At 45.9% G+C, this 27,779-nt stretch overlaps 1 protein-coding gene across 3 annotated transcripts in view; it reads right to left on the reverse strand.

Annotated features, from left to right (window-relative positions):
• Positions 1 to 26,212, reverse strand: part of NUB1 (negative regulator of ubiquitin like proteins 1) — a 52,745-nt gene extending 26,533 nt beyond the window's left edge. The window contains exons 1-5 of one of the 3 annotated variants that reach the window (XM_063452701.1): positions 25,986 to 26,212; positions 8,605 to 8,722; positions 3,443 to 3,610; positions 2,286 to 2,344; positions 1,419 to 1,489 (exon numbers count right to left, since the gene is read on the reverse strand). In XM_063452701.1, coding sequence (XP_063308771.1) covers positions 1,419 to 1,489; positions 2,286 to 2,344; positions 3,443 to 3,610; positions 8,605 to 8,721 — 415 coding nt within the window. In that variant the 5' untranslated portion in view covers position 8,722; positions 25,986 to 26,212. Of the gene's footprint in view, positions 1 to 1,418; positions 1,490 to 2,285; positions 2,345 to 3,442; positions 3,611 to 8,604; positions 8,723 to 8,870; positions 8,960 to 23,283; positions 23,307 to 25,985 lie in introns of those variants that run through there. The other 2 variants (XM_063452702.1, XM_063452700.1) reach the window with 2 other exon arrangements.
• Positions 26,213 to 27,779: the final 1,567 nt, after the last annotated feature.

Genomic DNA, 27,779 nt, shown 5'->3' on the forward strand with positions numbered 1-27,779 from the left:
GACCGCAATGAGGAAGCCAAGTCGACCGGGGATCCGGTCACTGCAAATCAAATTAAACAAATGCTGGCGGAGCTCTGCAAGAATCTGGCGGCAGATATGGCCTACTTCAAAGCTTCCCTCCTGGCCGCAATAAAGGGGAAAACTCCCTTGCTGTTCGAGGGCACAGAATTAAAACTCTTCCCAGACCTCACCAAGAGTACACTTACCTGGCGGAAATACTTGCAGCCGCTCCTACAGCACCTCCGAGCCAGAGAGACTCCCTACCGCTGGGGAACACCGCGAGCCGTGTCCTTTACCTACGGCGGGACAACCCACAAGGCACAAAGCTATGAAGAACTGAAATCCCTCCTGATGTCAGCGGGTATACTACAAGCGGTACCACCGAATGGACCAGGACTGTCCTGGCTAAACCCTGCTACGGTACAAGAGTTCACCCCGAGGGAGCCCCAGAGACCATCGCCTACCAGAGGCGCCACCTGAAACGTCGGAAGACACTCAGCGCAGGGAGACAACCTGCTCCGTTGCCCATGATGACTAAAGCCGGCACAACTTAAGACTGCAATACTTTTTACTAAAGTTATTTTTGTTTTATTTTAAGTTTTAGTTACAACTTAGGTTGGCTGTATATATCACTTAACCCACTCTACTAACTGACGCCAACCTCCATCTGACAGGGCTCTGCCGACAGCTAGAAGGTACTAACACACACACACACACACCTTGACACTCATTCACGCCAAAAACGTGAGTCACTCACACACAGCAAGAAGCCTTCACACTACGAGACCTGAACCAGACTGTCACTTATACCGAAATCTCCCCCCCCGCCACACCCCCCCTCATGCCAGCTCACAGGAGACCTTACACCTATGCTCACATACACACTTGTCAGGCAGGGGGTGATACCCTAAGTGGTCATCATCCACAAGGACCATAACAGAGACTGCAAACCCACATAGGGAAAAGAGCTGCCCAACACAACTGCTTAACCCATTATAAATATAAAAATGTGTATTGTCCACAAATGTCACCTATGTTTTATTGTTGATAAATCAGCAGACACAAGCTGTCGTGGCATTGTTTGCTACCATGTTTTATTTAATGCACAAAAAAAAGAAAGAATTTAAAAAATGAGTAGAGTGGAGATTTGTCATTTTTTTGTGAGCAAAATGGAGGTGTAAAGTCACTGGAATAAAGCAGGTACATGATGTTGGTGATAACTGCACCTAAATGACTTTTGGCAATTTTTCTGATTTCCAACACCTTAATGAACCATCCCACCATGTGTTTCAATAATTATTATAACTAAAATAGTTCAAACATAAATAAATATAAAATGGCACTAACCTACTATAAAGCAAATGAATTAACACTCTAAACTATAAAAATCTCATGGAATACACATGATTTGTACCAACCGATTTCAAGCTGTTTCTTGTTAATAATTATTTTAATGTAATTTTCTTGCAATCCGTACGTTTGTGCTATCCTGTGGATGAAGATAAAAAAAAAATGAATACAACATCAATCTGTTAAAATTATTACTACTTTTATTTCTAAAGCTCCAACATTTATCCATAAATTAATAAAAAGTAGGGAATGAAAAAAAACAAAAAAAAAAAACTGTGCCACAAAGATATCAATGGAGGGTTCCGTTGAGACTTCAGATTCGAGTAGGGAAAGGTCTTCCCACACTTTGAATATCCAAGCTTCCAAGCCAACCAATCAGAGCTCTCACAAGACTTGCCTGGTTATTTTTGGAAGCCAATCAGAGCACTCTGATAATGTGTGGGAAGGCCTTTATAGAGGAATTCACCACCTTCTGTGGATTTTTTTGCAGTGTGGTTTTTCTTTTTTCTGCATTTTTTTCCAGTTCAGTTTTGTGTGTATATATATTTTTTTTATAGTTGCACTGTGTATTAAGTTTCAAAATGTTTGAAGGCAAGTATGCGGTTTTTAATGTTTAATTTTAGATCTATTGGGCCCCATCTTACCATTAGTAGTGTGAAGGGATTAACCCCTTAAGGACCAAACTTCTGGGGAAAAAAAGGCAATCATGACATGTCATACATGTCATGTGTCCTTAAGGGGTTAAGCAGATAGTTTAAGGGGAAGGTGGCCAGGTACTTGGGAAACCACTATTGTAATATTATTACATCCCCACTCAATGCCAATGGATGAGAAGGCAGCGGGGACACTGGCAGACGAGAAGGCACTATAAATTATATGGAAGTCATGTCTCAAAAATAATAAAAACATGTTTTATTGGGTCAAGTAATACTTACTGACACTTAAACTCTTTGCCGGTGATATTCAGTGGAGTTTCCATAATGTTCTTGGACTCCTTACAAGAAAATTAGAGAAGGAAAAAAAGTATTACTCCAAATGCATCTATATAGCTATAGGAAAGGGCTTCAGTCAGTGACTAAGAGGGGATCCAAAGGAACATCTCTTATTTGGTGGTGTAGCAAACTGCAGATTAATCAGGTATTTAAAGTGGAAATCCTACATTTTAATGCTCAGTGTAATTTAAGGGACACTCCAGACATTCATTTGTAGGGCATTATATAAGTTATGTGTAAAAACAAAAAAATGTAAAAGATCTTTCCAGGTTTCTGCATTTACTGCAAATTTCCACGTTCTTCACCATCTTAAAGTACCACTAAAGGCATCCAGAGCCCTTCATCGCAATGACACGGTCTAAGCTCAGTGGCCCTTTAAGCTTTAGTCCTTCCATCTAAAACATTTCTGTTTAGTAGATACAGCATAGAAACATAGAATGTGACGGCAGATAAGAACCATTCGGCCCATCTAGACTGCCCAGTTTTCTAAAGACTTTCATTAGTCTCTGGCCTTATCTTATAGTTAGGATAGCCTTATGCCTAAAAGGATGGCAAACTGCCACATGCAGTGCCTATGTGGATGTATGACTAACCCTGGTGTTTAATTCCTACAATTTAGTCCTAGAGATATTTGGAGGATCTATCAGGGAAGTGCACTTTAATTGCCCCCAGGTAACAATCTTCATCTGAGCGCAAAGCTTCAGGAGATGAAGGGGGAGAACAAGGGAAGTAAGTTAACACACACCTGCCTAGCTGGCCAGATCAGCCTAACACTAGCGATCAATGGAGTGACAGATGTCACAACCACGTCACCCTCACAGCAATGTATTGATTGATCTATGAGGAGCAGGGCGGAGGAGCGGGTGGCAACACCGTCGTAGTCTCAGTTCTAGAGAGAAAGCTAAGCGAAACCTATTTGTTTGTTTTTTTAATCGGTCGAAAGGAGTGTGTGGGAGAATTTAGTTGCATACACACACATTACACTCACATGCAGTTTGTATTCTAGATCTGGTTTCTCTTAAAACACATTCATTTTTAATTTCCTTGTGCCAGCTATCTTTTCATCCATTAGCATTCCATCCAAGCACAGAAATGCTTACCTGATTTACTTTACGGGGCAAGAAGACCTGTAACGAGGCCAATCCTTTGGTTTTAAATGCCTGGTTTCTGGCACCTCGCTGTATAGCTAAACAGCGGATCTCCTCCAAAGCACTAGTGATATCATCCACAGCGTAGTTCAGCCTGCTGCAATACCTCTGCGCCAGCACCTGGGAAACATAGAACATTGCAAATTTTACGAGAATACAGACAGACAAAAATGTAACGCATAGCTGAGGTAAAAATTGACTTATTTAATTACCATTGGTCTAGGTCAAGGGTTAGACATATAACTCACAGATTAGTGTTTTTTAAAGCCTGTATAATGAATAAATGAGAAGATTCTATTGTATGGCCTTGATTCAAATCATTAGCAAACATTACTCAGCATTAACTTGGCAAACTCGAAATAGACCTTCACACAAAGTAAATGCTATTGTTTGAAGTTTAACCTGGCTTCAAGCCCTTAAATATTGTATTGTTTTCAAGCCCTTGTGTATAGTAATGTTTTCAGATTAGAAAGGGTTAGCATCGTTAACCAGAGTTCAATTTAATACATTTACTACTTCAGGAAGGGAAAAAAAAAAAAACCAAAAAAACACACGCGCACAAATAACAAAATCAAACTAAAAAAAGTAAAACAATATACTGTACTTACTCGAATCTAATGCTCACCTTTTTTGGAAAATAATGTTTCCAAAATTTTAATGCGCATAAGATTCTGGCGAATTCAAACTAATAAATTGAAACTCACAAATCCAAACACACAAATCAAAGGGACACTGTAGGCACCTAGACCACTTCAGCTCATTTAAGTGGTCTGGGTGCAATGTCCCATGTCCCTTAACCCTGCAAAGGTAATTATTGCAGTTATTGAGTTACTATGCAGGGTTAACTCCACCTCTAGTTACGGTCTACCAGACGACTTCCTGGTTTGAAACAGTCCTTTGGTCCTTTATCTAAAGCTGGGCGTCCTCACGCTCTGCATGAGGACTTCCAGCACCAGATTTTTCTTCCATAGGAAAGCATTGAATAAAAGCAATCGATTGGCAAAGGCACCAAGTCGTGGTGCCTGGCGGTCCGCCACATTTAGGTTTAGGAACACATATTTTTGTTCTTGACCGTATAGTGTTCCTTTAACAGAAACCGAAGCTACATCTAGGGTGGAGACACCAACAAACTACCAAACAAATACTAAGTAATGAGTGCTCAAACAATAACACTTCAAACTTTCAATTAAAAAAACAAAATAAATTTTGCTCAATTTGCTGCCACTTGTTGCACATCTGAGCTTTTATCAAGCTACTTGTAACAAACTGAATAGAGGTTGGACAAACATTTATTCAACTTTTAGGCTGAAACTCTGTCAGGTTGGTCTTACTGGATTACATTAACCATGTAACGTATCCTATATGACAGATATAGCAATGTTTGTCACTGTGGAAGAACCAGACTGCCCTTTTCACAATCAAGGAGGTTTTGTTATCTTAAATCCTATCCATGACAATGTAAGGCTCTTTGTCACTGACCTGCTACGTTTTCCTGAAATATTGCAATAAAGTAAAATTTAAACCAACCGGGTTTGTACTTTGCAGCAAGCTACAAAGAGAAGTCTGCCACATCTGGTGGCAGCGGTGGGATGCCTTCCTAGTGAGTATAGAAACATCCTGGAGACACTGGAATCATTATGGATTTATAATAAAGGGCAATGCTAGCATTCAAGCAGCGCCCTAGTCTGCAAAGGAGCTCAGCAAGATGGAGCAAGCTAGCTCTCGGGCTCCGAAGATGAGGAGTTCTGTCGTGGACTGCGCCTACGACTGACTGTCTTTGGCTCGGATGTGTCGGTGGAGATTATCCGAACCCTGGAAGCAATGGTGAGCGCTGATTTGCAAGACAGGAGGGAATTCGAGTGTCAGATGGCAGAACTGAGTACAGAGATTACAGGAAAAGGGACAACCGGTCCCACTTCCCAACCCCAGCTGGAAGTACTGGGAGAGAGGACAGTCGGTCCTACTCCCCAGCAGCAGTACACATCACAGGGAGGGGAGACTACCGGTAACAAACTGAATAGAAGTCGGACAAACATTTCTTCAACTTTTAGGCTGAAACACTAATCAGGTTGGTCTTACTGGATTAAATTAACCATGTACTGTATCCTATATGACAGAAATAGCAATGTTTGTCACTGTGGAAGAACCAGATTGCCTTTTTTTACAATCAAGGAGGTTTTCTCATCTTAAATCCTATCCATGACAATGGAAGGCTCTTTGTCACTGACCTGCTAAGTTTTCCTAAAATATTGCAATAAAGTTGAATTTAAACCATCCGGGTTTGTACTTTGCAGCTCAGGCAGCAAGCCACAAAGAGAAGTTAAACCATATCTCTAAGAAGCTTATGCAACAATACAGATGTCGTCACACAGGCTCAACTAAAGTTGAGGAATAAAGATTCTTTGATCCTTATTAAAAATGTACTCTGACGGGGCGGAGCTAACTGAGGACCGGAGCGGACGCAACTCTCTGAGCTCCGAGCCCTACTTCGCTGAAACCGTGGCAAAACAGGCGTTTTCAGCCCAAACTGACCCCAAACCGTACCTGCAACATAAAAGAAGGCGATGGGCAGGAAAACTAAAAAGCCCCGAGCCGACAAGTGCCCGATAAGCAAAGATATTGGAGAAATGCTACGCAGCTCGCAGCAGGCCGCATGGGCCAAGATGGCGCTCAGGGACGAGTTGTCATACTCATCCGACGAGGCCTCCATAGATCTCGAGGAGGGAGCCTCTTACGACCCACCGCAGAAAAGGCCTGACAAACCCCTGCAGGCCGGGGAACCGGTGACGGCGGACCTGCTCAAAGCCATGTTCGCAGACCTGCGAAAAGACCTGGCTGCGGACAGGGCCCACTATAAAACCGCCATAGAAGGCGTCCAGGCCATAACCACACAACTCGAAGCCAACTCCAGTGCCCATGACACCCGACTCACGATGGTAGAGAAATCAGTGGCAGACCTCCAAGACAGGCAACTAGCTGCTGAAAACCGAGTGAACACACTCGAAGACCAAAGACGGCGATACAATCTAAAACTTAGAGGCATACCGGAGACCGTAGGCCTCAAGGAATTACCCCACTTTATCAGACGCCTGTTTGAAGCTTTGCTGACACCCAAACAGGCCAAAGCCATAAAGTTAGACGGGATGTTCCGGCTTCCCAAGCCTGCACAGGTACCACAAGCAGCACCGGCGGACCTCATCCTCCGCTTCCAAAACCTCCAGGACAAGAATACCTTCTCAGCAGCGACAAGAGGGAAAACCCCCTTACCCTTTGAAGGAGCCACGCTCCTAGTCTTTCCGGACGTTACCAAAAGTACCCTATCCTGGAGGAAATCACTACAGCCGCAGCTTCAACACCTCCGCGCCAAGAACATAGCATACCGATGGGGCACCCCTCGAGCACTGATCTTCACCCATGGGGGGAATACCTACAAGGCACGTAGCCTACAAGAATTGGAAGCGCACCTGCAATCAACTAGTCTTACTACCCCCCAGAGCGGGGCAAGCGGGACTCTGCTCCACATAAACCCTGCACACATAGCGGACTTTACTCCAAGACCGACCCGGAATGCGATGCCGACATGACTGCCACCGTGAAGCCCGAGCCGGAGCTGGTTTGTCCGCATAGAGGTCCAACTGATGTGCTGGACTGTTCGCTGCCTGCCAGGCATTTAAGAGAACTCTCACTCGTTCCTCTCTATTAATGTTTTCGTGTTATACTTTAAATGTTTTATGTTTTCTAAATACACCGCCGTCTCTACACGGCACAGATGCACCAATAACTGTCACCATGTCCTCACCGACTACTTATCACACTACCTTGAATGTACCCCTGTACTAGTCCGCTCACAATCCTCAGACATAGTATATCCCAACTGGCCTACACATACCTTCCCCCCCCCCCCTACCATACCCCCGCAAGGGAACCAATAAGTGAACTTACTCACCAGCGCCCGGTAGGGTACAAAGTCACCTGCAGATAGGTGTCTTCATAGCAACCTCGCGTTTAGCTCAAAGTCTACACTGGGAAACTACCAAATATCCCATAAGACAAGCAAATCACTGGGATGAAACTCATGGGGCCCCAATAGAACACTCAACTAGAATACTTAACTTCAAACAATAAGGAGCAGGCGTAGCTTAGGACCCACTGTCTCTCAATATAGGTTTTCCCACAGGACATCCAAAAATAGACCTGCTTCGGTCTCTACCTTCACAATAGTAATGTTCTGCCCACAGCATTGATTCACCTCTGGCACTCGATACCATTACTTAAATTGATGTCCAGGCATGCTCCGCTACCTAGCTAAGTTTACTGTTACAAAACAAAAAAAAAAAAAATGTGCAATGTTACTCACCTGCTATATGCCTGTTTTTCAAATGTTTACCAATTGTGGGCTCACACTGGCTGTTGTAGCAGTGCAAGCCAATTTGTGATCCTTTTTTGCATAACAAAAATAAAGAATTAAAAAAAAAAAAAAAAAAAAAAAAAAAAATGTACTCTGACATTTACAGTTGGGGGGAAAAAAATCTCCAATAACATTTTTGACCGGTTATTTGGCCTAAATTTCTCATCTCACTGAAATTCACTGTTTAGTGGATATACCTCTAAAATGTTGGCTTGATCCTTTTTTTTTAATTTTTTATTACAGACTTCACAATTCCAAGAAGCTTGCCAGTAATTAATGCGTAACAAAAAAAATCCCCGTAAAACACAATGCTTTTATTTTCACTTTCACTTTAGTATTCCTGAGGATAATGGGACTTTGCACATGCAAAATTACAGCACTGGATAGTTATAGGAGAGTACAAAGGCAAATCAAACAAAAACAACAACAGGAAACATCTTGGATTGAATATTTATCAGTCACAGGGTTATTTACTAAACTTGCAATTGGAAATTTAAGCCAAAATAGCAAGAATGAGAACACTTTGGGGGATGTTTCTATATATTTTTGGCCTAATATGTGAAATTCACTCTGACAAGTCCCATTTTAGTGAATAAACCCTGTTTGGGACCTAAGCCATCTCAGGACAGTCACTATTATAAGAAACGTACCCACCTCTGCCCCAGGACCTTGCTGCTCCCCATGTCTAGGGCTGTTATATACTCACTTTGATGTCGCAGCCAGCTTCCTGATTTTCCGTGGTGTATGGGGCCTTCCATAGTTGAATATGATCCTCCCTTAAATAGTTTGTGAGCTGGGCCACCAGGAATTTCTTCTCTGCCATCCTGTACACAAATAAAAATCATACAGCATTAATTCAAAAATGTAAACAAAACAAAAATCATCACCATCAACGTTTATGAAATGATTTGGTTTCACTTTGATTTTTGTTTAGTAAAGATCACATTTTCTTCCCATTTTCCTATATAATACCATTTATCAGTCCCCGAGAGCTCTGCCATTGTACCACGTCCTGCAACAGTTGGCTATAATGGATATCTAACAATGCTGCTTCCCACAGATAGAACCAGTCTGGGTGTGGATGTGATCTAGTTACATGAGAAACCTGAGGAGTAGGGTTATTCCATTTGCAAAACAAAGTGATTTGAAGAAAAGCAAAGTGAAAGTGTCAGAAATGGGAGTGATGTGCTATTGCCCCATCTAATCTGAAAGGGATTTTATCATCACCAGACGGGGAATTTTGAACAATTACTTTTTATTCCGGAGTAGCCATTTTGGTCTGGCAGGGAAATAAAACCTTGGCAACTGTTGCGAAAGATGTCGGGAGCTAAAAGACTCCAAAATGAAAAGTCTCTCTGACAAACATTTCATGGTTTTCCCGGATGAGAAATTCTAAATAGACACCAGTTTATGGAGTAAAATCCTTAAGATAATTGAAATATACAGAATATCGGGAAGCTGGTAGGTTCAGGAATAAGCTCAACCTCTCATTCTTACCTCGGCCACATATTCAGGGAAAGTTAATAAAAACAAAAGTGTCGGGCTTGCAGGTCACCTGCTCATTAGTTTATTTTTGTTTTTTTAAACAGTCAGTAATACAAAAACAGCCCAGGTCTCCAGTAATGAGGGGATTTTGACACATTTATGATATACAAAAGATGAATTAAAACTGGGGCTTGTACGTACAGCAGTACATATGACGTTTAACTCCACCTCCGGCAGCGTTATTGGGGTGTTATCAGTCTGTCTGGACCACCAGAGAGCATCGGAGCCTCTCCGGGACGTCGGTAAGGGGAGGAACCATTTCTAAATAGTTTACGCCAGTACAGGGGAATTGGACCAGAGTACTCCTGGCATCATAAGCACTACATCAGGCTATTAGAACGCTTGGAGTAACTCTTTCAATTTGAAATTTACTTTAAATTACTGACAATTCTCAATTTAGTGAATAACCCCGATAGTCTTTGGAGTGTAATTAAGAACACATTACGGCTTACTTTTTACGTCCCATCTGTTGGAGATGGGATTTACTTTCTAAACAAAGAATCGAGTTGAATCAAGACAAGAATTGCAAATTTTAGGTCAAAAGAGTTGCTTTGGATAAATTGGACAGTTGGAGAATGTTTCCAGTTCTGCTACTTTAGTATAAGATTTGAAGTTCATTCATTCAATAGGGGCGCAAATCAGAAGAATCAGACAGTGTTTCAGCCAAGTATGGTACCCTGCCATATATCACGGGGATACGCATTAACACGGTCACGTCAAATTTAAACGTGCAACCTCCGGTGTAGATTTGCTTGTAATTAAAAGATATGTTAATATCCATTAAAAAAGAATACACACAAATCCAAAATTAATTAGGTCACAAGACTGTGCCATGCTTTGCATCTCCATCCGCTGCCAGAGCATAAAGGGAGAGGTAACTTACAACAACTTGAACGCCACAGGTTAACACCATAACTACTTTCACATGTATAAACATTCAAGCAATATCTGAAGGACCAGTGACAGAACCAAAGGTATCTGGCTAAATGCTGATACTTTAGGGCAGAGCTTGACAAAACCCAGATACCGGGTCGCCATGGCAACTAGGCATTTTTCCCTGGCACCTGGGTATTTGTCAATCTGATTGGCGGAGGCGGCAGTGAGGGAGCTGTAATATTCAAGCTCTCCTTGCTCGTGCCCCTCGCACACCTTTAAGAATAGTATTTTTGTCATTGAAAATAAAGTTTTGTTTAATAAAAAAAAAAAAAAAAAATAAGGGTTAAGTATCGTAAAAAGAGCAGGATAATTACTCCAACCCAAACAAGGCCAATAATATTCCAAATGCAAGTCCTAATGTGATGTAATTCCAGTAAAATACAAGTTTAGCAGGCTAAGATTGCCACAAGGCATATGTATGTATATGTGTTTGTAGTATCAGTTAGTTAATTACACGTAGCTAAGATACTGTTATCACTGTACTGACCAGGTGCAGGAATGTAAGAACTGGAATTACGCGTCCCTCTCCTTTGTATCAGATGAGCCACGTGGTTAGACCGGATGGATGAGTTTAGACTCTATTTATTAAATAGGTTAAGGGTATGTGTGGGTGTAGTTAATTGTGGGAGGAGCTACAGTGCTATATAAGGAATGTACTCTATGTATTCAGTACTCAGACTTTGCTGTATTTTGGTGACGCTAGTCCCTCTGAGTCCCGATCGGTGATCCAATAAAGAATCTCTTCCTTCCTGAAGAAACCTGTGTCCATCTCTCTGTGCTTGGCTTCCGTCAGTTTCTCCGGTATCATTTGGTGCATTGGCCGGGAAGCTCATCGTTCAACGGTAGCTGAGAGGCAGAGGCGTGAGACGGTCTATCTTTGCCCACGTTCTCTACGGCTGCACCCCTGAACTTCTGCGTGGACCTCCCTTCGTCTCGGCGCCACTGGTCTGTTGTCCAGGAGATCATCGGCCTCTACGTGAGAAGTGCTGGGGTGTCCCCGTCGATGAGTGTGAACTCAGGTTCAGGAACGAGGAGGTAAGACAACTGCTGTTTTAGACGGCAGGACCCACTAGGGGTATACCGATTGTGCGGTAGGCCCAAAGGGGTTTTGAATCTGTGTATCTGCCCCCTCTGTCGGAGGGAAGGAGCGAAGGCGCACCGCTCGATCGAACGCTCTTTAGTCAGACCGTTTGATTTGGTTAGTCAGGCGGGGTCCTGGTGTAAATAGCCCTAGCCGGACACCGGTGTCTTGTCTAGACTAGCGTTCTAGGGTGTATATTACGTTCGCTAGGTCGGAGGGACCGGGAGACTAAGCGGCGCCTGTGTAAATTCGGTTCGCTAGTTCTCATCCTATCTGGGCTAAGTGGGAAGGCGTGTAAATTTGGAACCCACTAGACTTTTGATAGTGCGACTAAGAGGCGCCTGTGTAAATTCGGTTCTCTAGCTCGCTATATATGTGGTGATTGGGCAGTGTGGCTAACCAAAACGGGTGTATATAGTTTTAGGTAGTCCATTCAAGGTACTGGCCAATAGTTTAGTTGGGAATTGTAAATGTGTTAACGATTGTTTTAGTAAAGTGTATATCTTGTTAGATAGCGCGAGCTCAGCCGTCTAGCGAGAGTGTTAATAGTGTGTTGCTGTATTATAGTGCACGGTACCATAACCCTGTATATTTACTGACATTATATAATAAGTACTAATCATTGTCGTCCATTGCATGTTTAACACCATAACCACTAATAATTGTATTGTGACCTTAACTTGTGCTTTGACCTATGCTAACCGTACTGTAACCGCTATTTGTAAAAGACGATGTTACTGGGGTGTGTTATAGACGGGTAATTCGTATATAGAGAATTATAGCGTGGGTGACTGTATAGTTACGCCAAAGGGCATAATATTGATTATATAGTGACTGGTGTAACAGCTGTGTGTGTACGGGAATTCCCTGAGTGTTTATTGTTATTGTGTACGTTTCACTTGGTAACCGTACCACGTGGTGCTGTTGCCAGAGGAAACGGGTGTGACTGTTGAATAGTACGCGTGTATAGTATTCGTTGTCGACGACGTTCCATTGTTAAGTATGGGTGCGTCGCAGTCAACGATTCCGGATCCCTTAGGATGTATGGTTAAGAATTTTAAAAAGGGATTCAAAGTTTGTGATTTTGGGGTAAAGATGTCTCCTGTACGTTTGGTCACTTTGTGTACTAGGGAGTGGCCTACTTTGGTTGCGGCATGGCCGCCACGTGGCAGTTTGGATCCAACTCTGGTACAGCGCTTACACGTGGCTGTATCGGGTAGGCCTGAACTTTACGGCCAGTTTCCTTATATTGACTGTTGGAGACAGGCCGTAAATGACTCGCCAAAATGGCTCCAGACATGCCACGAGGAGCAGTGTCGCCTCATGGTAGCTAGGACTTGCTCGTCCACTAGGACTGGTGTTAGGCCCATTTTGGACACGCCCCCTGAGTCCGAGATCCCTTTGCCGCCCCCTTACTTTCCGTTAAGAAGAAGTGACGCAAACGCAGGAAGTCCTGCACCCCTCCCCTCATTACCCTCATCCACTTCCGCTTCTTCCTCCAGTACAGGATCCACCCCCCCTCGTACTAAATCTCCCCTTCCGGAACCAGAATCCACCCCCATTAGAAACGAATATCCTGATTTGGCGCCACTTCAGACTTCCGGTCAAGCTTCATCTAGCTCGACCCGAAGTGTTTTATTTACGACCTTTTCCCAAAACCGACCTCCCACATCCCCATACCCTATCTCTCCCCGACCGGAACCCATGACTGACGCCTCTCTACGTAGCCCCATCCAAACCCGACAGTTGACTGGTGCCCAACAATTAAAGCACTATCAGATGCCTCTTCGTCTGAATCCCGGGTCAGCTTATATCGATGCCGCAGGTCAAATGGCACACGCTGACCCAGTCTTCGTATATGTCCCATTTACCACAACCGATCTTTTAAACTGGAAGACCCATAATTCCTCGTATACTGAGAAACCACAAGCTATGACTGATCTGTTCACCTCAATAGTACAGACGCATAATCTGACATGGGCTGATTGCCAGCAGTTACTAATGACTTTATTTAACAATGAGGAAAGGACAAGAATAAATCAAGCAGCCATTAAAGCATTAGAGGATAGAGCCCGTGCTTTGAACCAAGCCAATCCAGCAGCATGGGCCGCGACACACTATCCCAACACCGATCCCGATTGGAACGTAAATGGTGCTGATATGGTTCAACTCAGAGCCTATAGAGACGCTATAATTGCTGGCATGAAAGCCGGAGGAAAGAAAGCCATTAACATGTCGAAGACAGTTGAGGTGATCCAGAAAAGCGATGAAGCGCCCAGTGTCTTTTATGACCGATTATTGGAGGCATACCGCTTGTATACCCCCTTTAATCCGGAAGACGCAGACAATTCCCGAATGGTTAACTCCGCCTTTGTCAGCCAAGCATACGGAGATATTAAGCGCAAGCTACAAAAGTTAGAAGGGTTTGCAGGTATGTCCATCACCCAACTAATGGAGGTAGCAAATAAGGTCTATATGAACAGGGATACAGAAAGTAAGAAAGAGGAAGAGCGCAAGATGCGTAAAAAGGCTGATATGCTAGCGGTAGCGATCGCAGGCGTAGATAAACGGGGCCCAGATAGAGGCAATAATAGATGGAGTAGGGAGCCTTTGAGTAGGGATCAATGCGCGTATTGCAAGGAAGAAGGGCATTGGAGGAACGAATGTCCGCAAAGAGAGCAGTACGAGAGAGACCAACCCAGGGCAGGCTACGGAAACTTTAGAGGTAGAGCGAGAGGTAGAGGAGGCCCCGGAGGGAGTAATGGTTATAGAGGGAGTAATGGGAACAGAGGAAGTGTTAGGGAAGACAGGTATATTCCAGCAGCGCAAAGGTCCCGCGATAGAGAAGGTAGGGACTTTGTAGGATTGGCTGACACTGTCATGGAGGACTATTGATACCGACCGGGCTCCATCCCCCTTGGTCGAGCGGAGCCTATGGTCGATGTATCAATAGGGGGGAAAAGGAGTGCGTTCATGATCGACACTGGTGCTGAACATTCAGTGGTGACTAATCTAGTTGCTCCTCCATCTGGAAGGACTATTACTGTGATAGGAGCAACTGGAAGAAGTGCTGAAAAACCGGTTCTTAAAAGTCGACTCTGTACATTGGGAGGCCACGTAGTAAAACACCAATTCCTTTATATGCCTGAATGTCCAGTCCAATTGCTGGGACGTGATATGCTATCAAAATTACAAGCGCAGATTACGTTCCTACCAAATGGAACAACATCCTTAAAGTTTAATGGACCTTCAGGTATTATGACTTTATCCGTACCAAAGGAAGAAGAGTGGCGACTTTATACAGTGTTGACTAGCCAAAACCCTAGGAGTGATGAGACATTGTTTAACATACCAGGAGTTTGGGCAGAGAACAACCCACCAGGACTGGCCCGCAATATTCCACCTATAAAAATTGAACTAAAACTTGGGGTTTATCCAGTAAGCCTAAGACAATACCACATCCCACAGAAGGCTAAGAAGAACATCCAATCCTATCTGGATAAGTTCATACGGTATGGTATCCTAAAATTCTGTACTTCCCCCTGGAACACCCCATTGCTGCCTGTTCAAAAGCCCGGTACAGATGAGTATCGACCTGTACAGGACTTAAGAGCAGTCAATGATGCGGTTGTTAGCATACATCCAGTTGTACCCAATCCATATAACCTGCTTGCTTTAATTCCGGGCGGGGCTACTTACTTCACAGTCTTAGATCTCAAAGATGCCTTCTTTTGCCTCCGAATTGCCGCAGAAAGCCAATGTATTTTCGCTTTCCAATGGGAGAACGCTGTAACGGGCTCAAAACGCCAAATGACTTGGACAAGACTGCCCCAAGGGTTTAAAAATTCACCTACCCTATTTGGTTCAGCTCTAAGTCAAGATCTACTGGATTTCGAGTCTATCCCAGGAGAATGTGTATTGTTACAATATGTAGATGACTTGTTGATAGCAGCAGTTACAAAAGAAAAATGTCAGCAAGCAACGCACGATCTACTACATATTCTCTGGAAGGCAGGATACAAGGTGTCCAGGAAGAAGGCTCAGTTGTGTTTGCCAACTGTCAAGTATCTGGGATTCCATATCTCTGAAGGTCAAAGGATTATGGGGCCAGAGAGAAAAGAAGCTGTCTGCCAAATACCAATACCCAAGAATAGAAGACAAGTGCGAGAATTCTTGGGGGCAGCAGGCTTCTGTAGGATATGGATTCCCAGCTATGCGATACTGGCAAAACCTCTGTACGCAGCCATCAAAGGTACAGAGCATGACCCCTTCTTATGGACCCAAGAACAGCAAACGGCATTTGAAGATGTGAAGAAGGCTTTGATGAGTGCCCCAGCATTAGGTCTACCTGATCACACACGACCATTCTACTTATATGTACACGAGCAAAGAAGAATGGCTGTGGGAGTATTGACACAGTACTTGGGATCATGGCAAAGACCTGTTGCCTACATGTCTAAGCAACTGGATGCAGTGGCCAGCGGACTTCCACCTTGTCTAAGAGCCGTAGCTGCAGCCGCCCTGCTAGTAGCTGAAGCCGATAAACTCACTCTGGGTCAAGAACTTTATGTACGAGTCCCACATGCAGTACAGACGTTGTTGGATTACAAAGGAAATCATTGGTTTAGTAACAGCCGTATGACCAAGTATCAAGCAATGTTGTGTGAAAACCCAAGAGTGCATTTAGAGACTGTAAACACCTTAAATCCAGCTACCCTTTTGCCGCAACCTACTGAAAGTCAACATGATTGTTTGGAAGTAATGGATGAAGTATTTTCAAGTAGACCAGATCTTCGTGATTTTCCCATCCAGAACCCCGATGTTCAATATTACACCGACGGCAGTAGTTATGTGAAAGAAGGGATCCGCTATGCAGGATATGCAGTGACAACAATAGACAAGGTGATAGAAGCTCGGCCACTGGCGAAAGGAACATCAGCACAAAAGGCAGAATTAATAGCACTAACACGAGCGTTACAATTGGCTGAAGGTTTAAGAGTAAATATCTATACGGACTCTAAGTATGCGTTTTTAACCACTCATGCCCACGGAGCTTTGTATAAAGAAAGAGGACTACTGAATTCAGAAGGCAAAGAAATCAAGTACGCAGCTGAAATCCTACAACTATTGGAAGCAGTGTGGGAGCCGAAAGAAGTCGGTATCATACATTGTCGAGCGCATCTGAGAGGAGATGGTGATGTAACCAAGGGAAATCGGATGGCAGATAGTGCAGCTAAGCGTGCTGCTGAATCAGGAAGACAGGAGTATGTGGGGCATATAGCTGCTCTTATACCAACTCCACTGTCCCAATGGACTCCAGTTTATACAGCTCAAGAAGAGGAGTGGTTAAAGACTGAACCGGGAAAGTATTTGGAGAACAAGTGGTATCAGCTAGAAGATGGAAGAATAGTCATACCAGCATCACTAGCGGTAGAAATTGTCCAAAATTATCACAACGGGACACATTCTGGGAGAGACAGTACTGAAGAATCTCTCAGGAAACATTTCTACATACCAAGATTGTCCAACTTGACTCAGGCCATTGTACGCAGATGTGTAACGTGTGCTAAGAATAATGCAAGACAAGGACCAGTAAAGCCACCAGGAGTCCAGTTTATGGGGGGACTCCCCATGTCCGATCTACAAATAGACTTTACAGTAATGCCTAAATCGGGCGGACATCGTTACCTGTTGGTAATTGTGTGCACCTATTCAGGCTGGGTAGAAGCATGTCCTACTCGTACAGAGAAAGCAGGAGAAGTTGTAAGATTCCTGCTACGAGAAATAATACCCCGATATGGACTACCCTGTTCTATAGGATCGGACAATGGTCCAGCTTTTGTTCATCAGTGCCTACAACAACTGACTCATATGCTTGGTATAAAGTGGAGGCTTCATACTGCATATAGACCCCAGAGTTCTGGTAAGGTAGAGAGAATGAATAGAACTATAAAGAACCAGTTGGCTAAAATGTGTCAGGAAACCCAACTTAAGTGGAACGTTCTCTTACCCATGGCTTTATTGCGAATCCGCAGTACCCCTACCAGAAGGATGGGCCTCTCTCCTTTTGAAATCATGTATGGGCGACCACCTCCCGTACTTGGTAACTTAAGGGGGGACTTGAGTCAGTTGGGAGAAGGAATTACCCGGCAGCAGGTTGTAGAGTTGGGTAAGACTATGGAGGAGGTACAGAAATGGGTACAAGATAGATTACCTGTGAATATTTATCCCCCTGTTCATAGTTATCATCCAGGAGACCAAGTGTGGATTAAAGAGTGGAATAATGTACCGTTAGGGCCCAAGTGGAGAGGTCCTTATGTTGTTCTTTTGTCTACCCCTACAGCGATAAAAGTAGCCGAAGTAACTCCGTGGATACATCACTCCAGGGTTAAACCAGCAGCAGTCGATTCTTGGCAAATTACAGCAGATCCAGAGAATCCCTGCAAGATCCGGTTGAAACGCACTACTCAGTCGGAGTAACGAGGAATTATTGTGGATTACAAATTTTATTGTTACAGGTGTGAGTGAGAAGGCCATAATAAAGCCTGTCCGCTTACCAACACATAGTGTATAAGCCAGGAAAGTCTCGAAGGGACACCTGTGAAGACGAGCAGAACTCCATTCCCTGCAGCCCTCACATCCTGGAAGCTGAGGTTCCATCGCACGGACGAAGACTGAGGATGACGGCGAAAGATGTGCTTTTGATTGTGTTTATTTATATGTGTTTTTATATTCAGGAAGGTAGAGGTACCGACACTCCTAGCTGTGAGGTATGCATTAAGACTACGAGAACAGGTAACCATATTTCCCAAACCCTAATTTGGCATTCACAATACGAATGTAAAGGAGAGGTATCAAGATGTAGATACCTAAATATAGACTATAGTGTGTGCCATTTAGGAGTAGGAGAACCTAAGTGCTTCAGTCCAGAGTATCAACCTCGTACAATTTGGTTGACTCTCAGGAATGGAGATCCTCAGGGGACCCTAATTAATAAGACGGTGTTAGAATCCGTACATTCTTCGGGTGTTCTGCTATTTGATGCATGTAAGGCGATATCAAGTGGTAGAAAACCGTGGAATGTATGTGGGGATCTTAGATGGGAGAGGACGTATGGGTCTAATGATAAATATATTTGTCCCAGTAGTAAAAATAAATATGTGAGTCCTAGATGCCCAAATAAAGACTATAACTTTTGTCCATATTGGTCTTGTGTGGGGTGGGCGACTTGGGGACAGACAGTAGATAAAGACATGATAGTGACTAAGTTGCCGACTAGCCCTTATTGTAAGTCTATGGAATGCAACCCAGTCCATATACTTATTAATAACCCCGACAAGTTCCTAGATAAGTATGGAAATTTATTTGGGTTTCAGATATACGGGACGGGTTTAGATCCTGGGACATTATTGTTTATAGGAATAGAGACTGATACGGTATCCTCCCAGACTCATCAAGTATACCATTCCTTTTATGAAGAGATGAGTATAGATAATAAGATCCCCCATAACGCTAAAAACCTGTTCATTGACCTAGCTGAAAGTATTGCCGGTAGTCTTAATGTTACCAACTGCTATGTGTGTGGAGGTACTAACATGGGAGACCAATGGCCTTGGGAAGCAAAGGAGGTAATGTCCGGTTCTGAGGCAGTTGACCAACTAATATCTACACAAGCCGATTATCATTTGAGTGTTAGAGGTAAATCTGAGTGGAGATTAAAGACCTCCATCATAGGTTATGTTTGCATAGCAAGGAAAGGAATAATGTATAATACTTCTGTAGGAGAATTAACTTGTCTAGGGCAAAAAGCTTATGATGATGATACTAAAAATACAACTTGGTGGTCGGCTTCAAATGTCTCAGAACCATCTAACCCGTTTGCTAGATATGCCAGTTTAAAGGATGTGTGGTTTGATTTATCCATCACATCTACCTGGAGAGCCCCAGCAAATTTGTACTGGATCTGTGGTAAGAAAGCCTATTCGGAGTTGCCACAGGACTGGGAAGGGGCATGTGTGTTGGGTATGCTCAAACCATCCTTCTTCTTGTTACCGATTGAAACAGGTGAGACTTTAGGTGTTAAAGTGTATGATGTGAATCATAGGAAGAAAAGGGGACCCTAGAGATAGGTACCTGGGAAGATAATGAATGGCCTCCCCAGCGTATCATAGATTATTATGGGCCAGCCACGTGGGCAGAAGATGGTACCTTTGGTTATAGAACCCCAATTTATATGCTCAACCGTATTATAAGATTACAGGCGGTGGTTGAGATTATTACTAATGAGACCTCACAAGCACTCAATCTTCTAGCGAAGCATAATACCAGGATGAGGACAGCAGTGTACCAAAATAGATTAGCCTTGGATTACCTTTTGGCAGTAGAGGGAGGTGTATGTGGGAAGTTTAACCTGAGCAATTGCTGTCTTCAAATAGATGACGAAGGGCAAGCAATAGCTGAGCTTACTAGCCATATGGTTAAACTAGTGCATGTGCCTACTCAGGTATGGAAAGGGTACGATCCAAGTGGTTGGTTTGGTAGCTGGTATGAGTGGTTTGGAGGGCTTAAGGCAGTGGTAGGTGGAGTCCTACTGATTTTACTGTTGTGTCTACTCCTACCGTGTCTTATACCCTTAGTAGTTAGGTCTGTGCAAAGCCTGATAGGAAGTATAGCAGAGAGGAAGGCTGCTGCACAGATAATGGCGATATATAAGTATAAGGCTCTAGATCAAGGAGAACCAATGCAGGAAGATGAGTGTTAAAAGATTCACATCATAAGATAAGTCTGGTCTGGTTCATGGTAACCTGAGGTATATGCAAACCAAGGTTAAGTGATGCCTCAAGTAATTGTGAAATATCAGAGGCATCAAAGGGGGGAATGTGATGTAATTCCAGTAAAATACAAGTTTAGCAGGCTAAGATTGCCACAAGGCATATGTATGTATATGTGTTTGTAGTATCAGTTAGTTAATTACACGTAGCTAAGATACTGTTATCACTGTACTGACCAGGTGCAGGAATGTAAGAACTGGAATTACGCGTCCCTCTCCTTTGTATCAGATGAGCCACGTGGTTAGACCGGATGGATGAGTTTAGACTCTATTTATTAAATAGGTTAAGGGTATGTGTGGGTGTAGTTAATTGTGGGAGGAGCTACAGTGCTATATAAGGAATGTACTCTATGTATTCAGTACTCAGACTTTGCTGTATTTTGGTGACGCTAGTCCCTCTGAGTCCCGATCGGTGATCCAATAAAGAATCTCTTCCTTCCTGAAGAAACCTGTGTCCATCTCTCTGTGCTTGGCTTCCGTCAGTTTCTCCGGTATCACTACCAACGATCATAGTGGCAAGCTGCTGGTTTAGAAATATACATTTTAAGTAGCTTTGCTGGATTTGGGTAGAAAACAACAGAATAAAAAAAAAAAAAGGGAGATAAACAGGTGAAATTAATATATGATAACGGACAGTGAAATGCATAATTGTAGTTCAGTGAGAGCAGTGGGATTACTGACAGAGCTGGGAGTTGTAGTTCAGTGAGCAGTGGAAGCATGCCGGGAGTTGTAGTCCGGTGAGAGCAGTGGGCTTGCTGACAGTACTGGGAGCTGTAGTTCAGTGAGAACAGTGGGACTGCTGACAGTACTGAGTTGGGGTTCAGTGGGAGCATGTGGGAGTTGTAGTTCAGTGAGAGCATGCTGGGAGTTGTAGTTCAGTGGGAGCATGCTGGGAAAAGTGGGATTGCTGATTGTTGACAGTGCTGGGAGTTCAGTGAGATCAGTGGGAGCATGCTGGGAGTTGTAGTGAGAGCATGCAGGGAGTTGTAGTTCAGTGAGATTGTTGACAGTGCTGTGTTTATCCCTGGTCCCCGCTCGCCTTGCTGTGTGATGGCCCCCTCTCGCCTTGCTGTGTGATGGCCCCCGCTCGCCTTGCTGTGTGATGGCCCCCTCTCGCCTTGCTGTGTGATGGCCCCCGCTCGCCTTGCTGTGTGATGGCCCCCGCTCGCCTTGCTGTGTGATGGCCCCCGCTCGCCTTGCTGTGTGATGGCCCCCGCTCGCCTTGCTGTGTGATGCTCGCCTTGCTGTGTGATGCTCGCCTTGCTGTGTGATGCTCGCCTTGCTGTGTGATGCTCGCCTTGCTGTGTGATGCTCGCCTTGCTGTGTGATGCTCGCCTTGCTGTGTGATGCTCGCCTTGCTGTGTGATGCTCGCCTTGCTGTGTGATGCTCGCCTTGCTGTGTGATGCTCGCCTTGCTGTCTGATGCTCGCCTTGCTGTCTGATGCTCGCCTTGCTGTCTGATGCTCGCCTTGCTGTCTGATGCTCGCCTTGCTGTCTGATGCTCGCCTTGCTGTCTATTGCTCGCCTTGCTGTCTGATGCTCGCCTTGCTGTCTGATGCTCGCCTTGCTGTCTGATGCTCGCCTTGCTGTCTGATGCTCGCCTTGCTGTCTGATGCTCGCCTTGCTGTCTGATGCTCGCCTTGCTGTCTGATGCTCGCCTTGCTGTCTGATGCTCGCCTTGCTGTCTGATGCTCGCCTTGCTGTCTGATGGCCCCTGCTCGCGTTGCTGTGTGATGGCCCCTGCTCGCGTTGCTGTGTGATGGCCCCTGCTCGCGTTGCTGTGTGATGGCCCCTGCTCGCGTTGCTGTGTGATGGCCCCTGCTCGCGTTGCTGTGTGATGGCCCCTGCTCGCGTTGCTGTGTGATGGCCCCTGCTCGCGTTGCTGTGTGATGGCCCCTGCTCGCGTTGCTGTGTGATGGCCCCTGCTCGCGTTGCTGTGTGATGGCCCCTGCTCGCGTTGCTGTGTGATGGCCCCTGCTCGCGTTGCTGTGTGATGGCCCCTGCTCGCGTTGCTGTGTGATGGCCCCTGCTCGCCTTGCTGTGTGTACTTTTTAAATGTGGTTCACACAAGTAATAGTATTCGTATGCTGGCGGCAAGAAAAGCCGCCATCCCCCTGCAAATCGTTTCACGAACGGTGAATTTCATCACTGTTCGTGAAACAACCAAAGTACCAAAGGGAGACCACACACAGGAGGTCGTGTGGCCCTCATTAAGGATTGCAACAATGTTGCAATCGGTATTTAAGAGTATTCAAGGTGGCCGTCGTTCGACTACCGACCACGCGGCGGTCGGCCATTTTGGATCCTTTGTTCGTCCAGCGGTATTTGGTCGTTGAGCGCCTGCAACTAAAATCGGCTACTTGATGGCACGAATACCGCTGGACTTCCAAGCCGTTCGGGAGCCCCGGTTCTTCGGTAATGTGGTCCCCTAAGCTCAATCGGTAGTTTGAAGCGAACATAAATGTAATGTGTATTTCATGCGGCGTTCGGTTATTTAAGCTGGGATCTGAGCGGTACTTTCACGAAATGTGCGCTCAGACCCAGCTATCTACCGAATGTCCATACGTCTAAATGTAACGAATATTGCCAAAGTTATGGGTTTTAATGTAAATTGTCGGTTCTGCTGCACGGAGGGATAATCCACTTAACTGTATATTTTAGTGGGAGTTTCCCGATCGTCCAGCAGTGCCTGATGGGAGAAATGTGGAGAATGCCCCTGTTATGTCAGTATGGAAACCCCTTGCATGGGGACTTGCATAAATACTGGAACTGTGAATAAAGACCTCAGTTGACTCCCAGCCTATGTGTCGTCTAGTTCTTGGGAGGGAAGGATTACATAACGCTACCTGGATTATTGTATGCTGTACCTGCCTACTTGGATTATTGCCTGTTTTTCCTGTCTACCAGCGGAGACCTTGTGGATTATACTACCTCTCCGCTACACTCACCTTGCTGTGTGATGGTCCCTGCTCACCTTGCTGTGTGATGCTCACCTTGCTGTGTGATGCTCCCTGCTCACCTTGCTGTGTGATGCTCCCTGCTCACCTTGCTGTGTGATGGCCCCTGCTCACCTTGCTGTGTGATGGCCCCTGCTCACCTTGCTGTGTGATGGCCCCTGCTCACCTTGCTGTGTGATGGCCCCTGCTCACCTTGCTGTGTGATGGCCCCTGCTCACCTTGCTGTGTGATGGCCCCTGCTCACCTTGCTGTGTGATGGCCCCTGCTCACCTTGCTGTGTGATGGCCCCTGCTCACCTTGCTGTGTGATGGCCCCTGCTCACCTTGCTGTGTGATGGCCCCTGCTCACCTTGCTGTGTGATGGCCCCTGCTCACCTTGCTGTGTGATGGCCCCTGCTCACCTTGCTGTGTGATGGCCCCTGCTCACCTTGCTGTGTGATGGCCCCTGCTCACCTTGCTGTGTGATGGCCCCTGCTCACCTTGCTGTGTGATGGCCCCTGCTCACCTTGCTGTGTGATGGCCCCTGCTCACCTTGCTGTGTGATGGCCCCTGCTCACCTTGCTGTGTGATGGCCCCTGCTCACCTTGCTGTGTGATGGCCCCTGCTCACCTTGCTGTGTGATGGCCCCTGCTCACCTTGCTGTGTGATGGCCCCTGCTCACCTTGCTGTGTGATGGCCCCTGCTCACCTTGCTGTGTGATGGCCCCTGCTCACCTTGCTGTGTGATGGCCCCTGCTCACCTTGCTGTGTGATGGCCCCTGCTCACCTTGCTGTGTGATGGCCCCTGCTCACCTTGCTGTGTGATGGCCCCTGCTCACCTTGCTGTGTGATGGCCCCTGCTCACCTTGCTGTGTGATGGTCCCTGCTCACCTTGCTGTGTGATGGTATCTGCTCACCTTGCTGTGTGATGGTATCTGCTCACCTTGCTGTGTGATGGTATCTGCTCACCTTGCTGTGTGATGCTCACCTTGCTGTGTGATGCTCACCTTGCTGTGTGATGCTCACCTTGCTGTGTGATGCTCACCTTGCTGTGTGATGCTCACCTTGCTGTGTGATGCTCACCTTGCTGTGTGATGCTCACCTTGCTGTGTGATGCTCACCTTGCTGTGTGATGCTCACCTTGCTGTGTGATGCTCACCTTGCTGTGTGATGCTCACCTTGCTGTGTGATGCTCACCTTGCTGTGTGATGCTCACCTTGCTGTGTGATGCTCACCTTGCTGTGTGATGCTCACCTTGCTGTGTGATGGTATCTGCTCACCTTGCTGTGTGATGGTATCTGCTCACCTTGCTGTGTGATGGTATCTGCTCACCTTGCTGTGTGATGGTATCTGCTCACCTTGCTGTGTGATGGTATCTGCTCACCTTGCTGTGTGATGGGTGATGCTCACCTTGCTGGGTGATGCTCACCTTGCTGTGTGATGCTCACCTTGCTGTGTGATGCTCACCTTGCTGTGTGATGCTCACCTTGCTGTGTGATGCTCACCTTGCTGTGTGATGCTCACCTTGCTGTGTGATGCTCACCTTGCTGTGTGATGCTCACCTTGCTGTGTGATGCTCACCTTGCTGTGTGATGCTCACCTTGCTGTGTGATGCTCACCTTGCTGTGTGATGCTCACCTTGCTGTGTGATGCTCACCTTGCTGTGTGATGGTATCTGCTCACCTTGCTGTGTGATGGTATCTGCTCACCTAGCTGTGTGATGGTATCTGCTCACCTTGCAGTGTGATGGTATCTGCTCACCTTGCTGTGTGATGGTATCTGCTCACCTTGCTGTGTGATGGTATCTGCTCACCTTGCTGTGTGATGGTATCTGCTCACCTTGCTGTGTGATGGTATCTGCTCACCTTGCTGTGTGATGGTATCTGCTCACCTTGCTGTGTGATGGTATCTGCTCACCTTGCTGTGTGATGGTATCTGCTCACCTTGCTGTGTGATGGTATCTGCTCACCTTGCTGTGTGATGGTATCTGCTCACCTTGCTGTGTGATGGTATCTGCTCACCTTGCTGTGTGATGGTCCCTGCTCACCTTGCTGTGTGATGCTCCCTGCTCACCTTGCTGTGTGATGCTCCCTGCTCACCTTGCTGTGTGATGCTCCCTGCTCACCTTGCTGTGTGATGCTCCCTGCTCACCTTGCTGTGTGATGCTCCCTGCTCACCTTGCTGTGTGATGCTCACCTTGCTGTGTGATGGTCCCTGCTCACCTTGCTGTGTGATGCTCCCTGCTCACCTTGCTGTGTGATGCTCCCTGCTCACCTTGCTGTGTGATGCTCCCTGCTCACCTTGCTGTGTGATGGTCCCTGCTCACCTTGCTGTGTGATGCTCCCTGCTCACCTTGCTGTGTGATGGCCCCTGCTCACCTTGCTGTGTGATGGTATCTGCTCACCTTGCTGTGTGATGGTCCCTGCTCACCTTGCTGTGTGATGCTCCCTGCTCACCTTGCTGTGTGATGCTCCCTGCTCACCTTGCTGTGTGATGCTCCCTGCTCACCTTGCTGTGTGATGCTCCCTGCTCACCTTGCTGTGTGATGCTCCCTGCTCACCTTGCTGTGTGATGCTCCCTGCTCACCTTGCTGTGTGATGCTCACCTTGCTGTGTGATGGTCCCTGCTCACCTTGCTGTGTGATGCTCCCTGCTCACCTTGCTGTGTGATGCTCCCTGCTCACCTTGCTGTGTGATGGTCCCTGCTCACCTTGCTGTGTGATGGTCCCTGCTCACCTTGCTGTGTGATGGCCCCTGCTCACCTTGCTGTGTGATGCTCCCTGCTCGCCTTGCTGTGTGATGGTTCCTCCTGGCAGGTTTGGAGGGCTGTTAGTCATTCCCCATCTCACGGTCTGTGCCCTCCCGGCTCCCTGTGACACTCAGTGAGTGAGGTCCCGCTGACACTCAGTACCAGCTGCTGGCAGTGACTGGCACCAACTGCTGATTGTTAGCACGCACTTCCGCATGCGCTTCTCACAGCTACGGAATCCTCCATGGGCCAAACCGTCTAGAAACGCGCATTCCATAGCTAAGGATCAAGGGAGACAAACTTCCTGAAAAGGCGTTCTCAGTATAGAATGATCAGCTAGTGGGTTTATCTACTGCAAGGGGGGACCTCTAGGGGGCCTCATAGGAGATGTAATTCACAGTAGCTGCAGTGCAAGGGACTGGCTAGCACATTGTTTTAGCACTACAACTCCCATAATCACTGTCTGTTTGACACTAAAAGCTACACAGTCACTAAAGGAAACCAGAATTAAAGCCAAAGTGTAGAAGAAAACTCACAACGTGGACAAACACTGCAGACACATTTCAACCATTTGCACAAATTCTGGATCAAAATGATCTTAATGTCAGTTTCACAGCTGAGGTGGGGAATCCCTCCCTAAATTGTCTAGATATACCTAAAACAAACATCAACTAAGAGTCTCTTAAGATGGGGAAGTCAACACATACTTTTGCTGTGGATGGGCCATACCAACTGGACAATATCTTAGACTGGACTGCTCTTTGGAGGAGGACTTGTTGATCAAGGCTAAGGCATTACCCATTTATTTAAAAGAGAAGGGGTGTCCCAACCCTGGCATCAAAAAGGCTTACAGAACAGCACTACTAACTGACCATGAGTGATACCTTGATCAATGAACACAAGATATCCGAAAATAATCCTGATAAGGTGAGCATGTGTATTGCAACCTATGATTCCATGGATGGAAGTAAAACCATCCATGGAAAGACTGGCCTATGTTGACACAAGATCCCCAATTAAACAAGGTTTTAACCACTGTTGATTTTGTTGACTAATTTTTTTTAGATTTAAACGACTGAAACTAGACTAAAACTAAAACAATTCAGATGACTAAAATATAACTTAAACTAAAATGACTTTTTAGTCAAAAGACTATGACTAAAGCTAAATTTGCTGCCAAAATTAACACTTCCCAGAGGGACTGTGGAAGGGGCAAAAGATACAGACCAGGGCTTGGGAGAGAGACACCTAGAGGGGCTGAGAAGACACAATGAGACACAGAGGGGCATAATAAGGGACAAAAGAGACAGACCAGGGCTTGGGAGAGAGACACCTAGAGGGGCTGAGAAGACACAATGAGACACAGTGGGGCATAGTAAGGGACAAAAGAGACAGACCAGGGCTTGGGAGAGAGACACCTAGAGGGGCTGAGAAGACACAATGAGACACAGTGGCATGGGCGTAGGAACCGGGGGGGATGGGGGGGACGCATCCCCCCCAGCAAATCATGCGGGGGGGACAGGTATGGGGAAATCCCCCCCAGCTCCGCCGGCCCCCCTGATGCTGCAGCCGCCTGAGCGCTCTGTAGAGAGCCTCAGGCGGCTGCAGCTTTGCCCGGGCTGGTGCGTCCATGAGGGCGCACCGCCCGGGCGCAGCATGAAGAGAGGAGCTGACAGGAGGGAAGCTCCCTCCTGTCACTCCCTCAATGTAGCGTGGCCGAGCGCTGTATAGTCCGCCGGTACAGGGAGCATCTGTCTCCTGTACCCGGCTGGACTAACAGGAAGTGCACACTGAGTGTGCACTTCCT

The sequence above is a fragment of the Pelobates fuscus genome, chromosome 4 (genome assembly GCF_036172605.1).
Source record: "Pelobates fuscus isolate aPelFus1 chromosome 4, aPelFus1.pri, whole genome shotgun sequence".
NCBI classification, from domain to species: domain Eukaryota; kingdom Metazoa; phylum Chordata; class Amphibia; order Anura; family Pelobatidae; genus Pelobates; species Pelobates fuscus.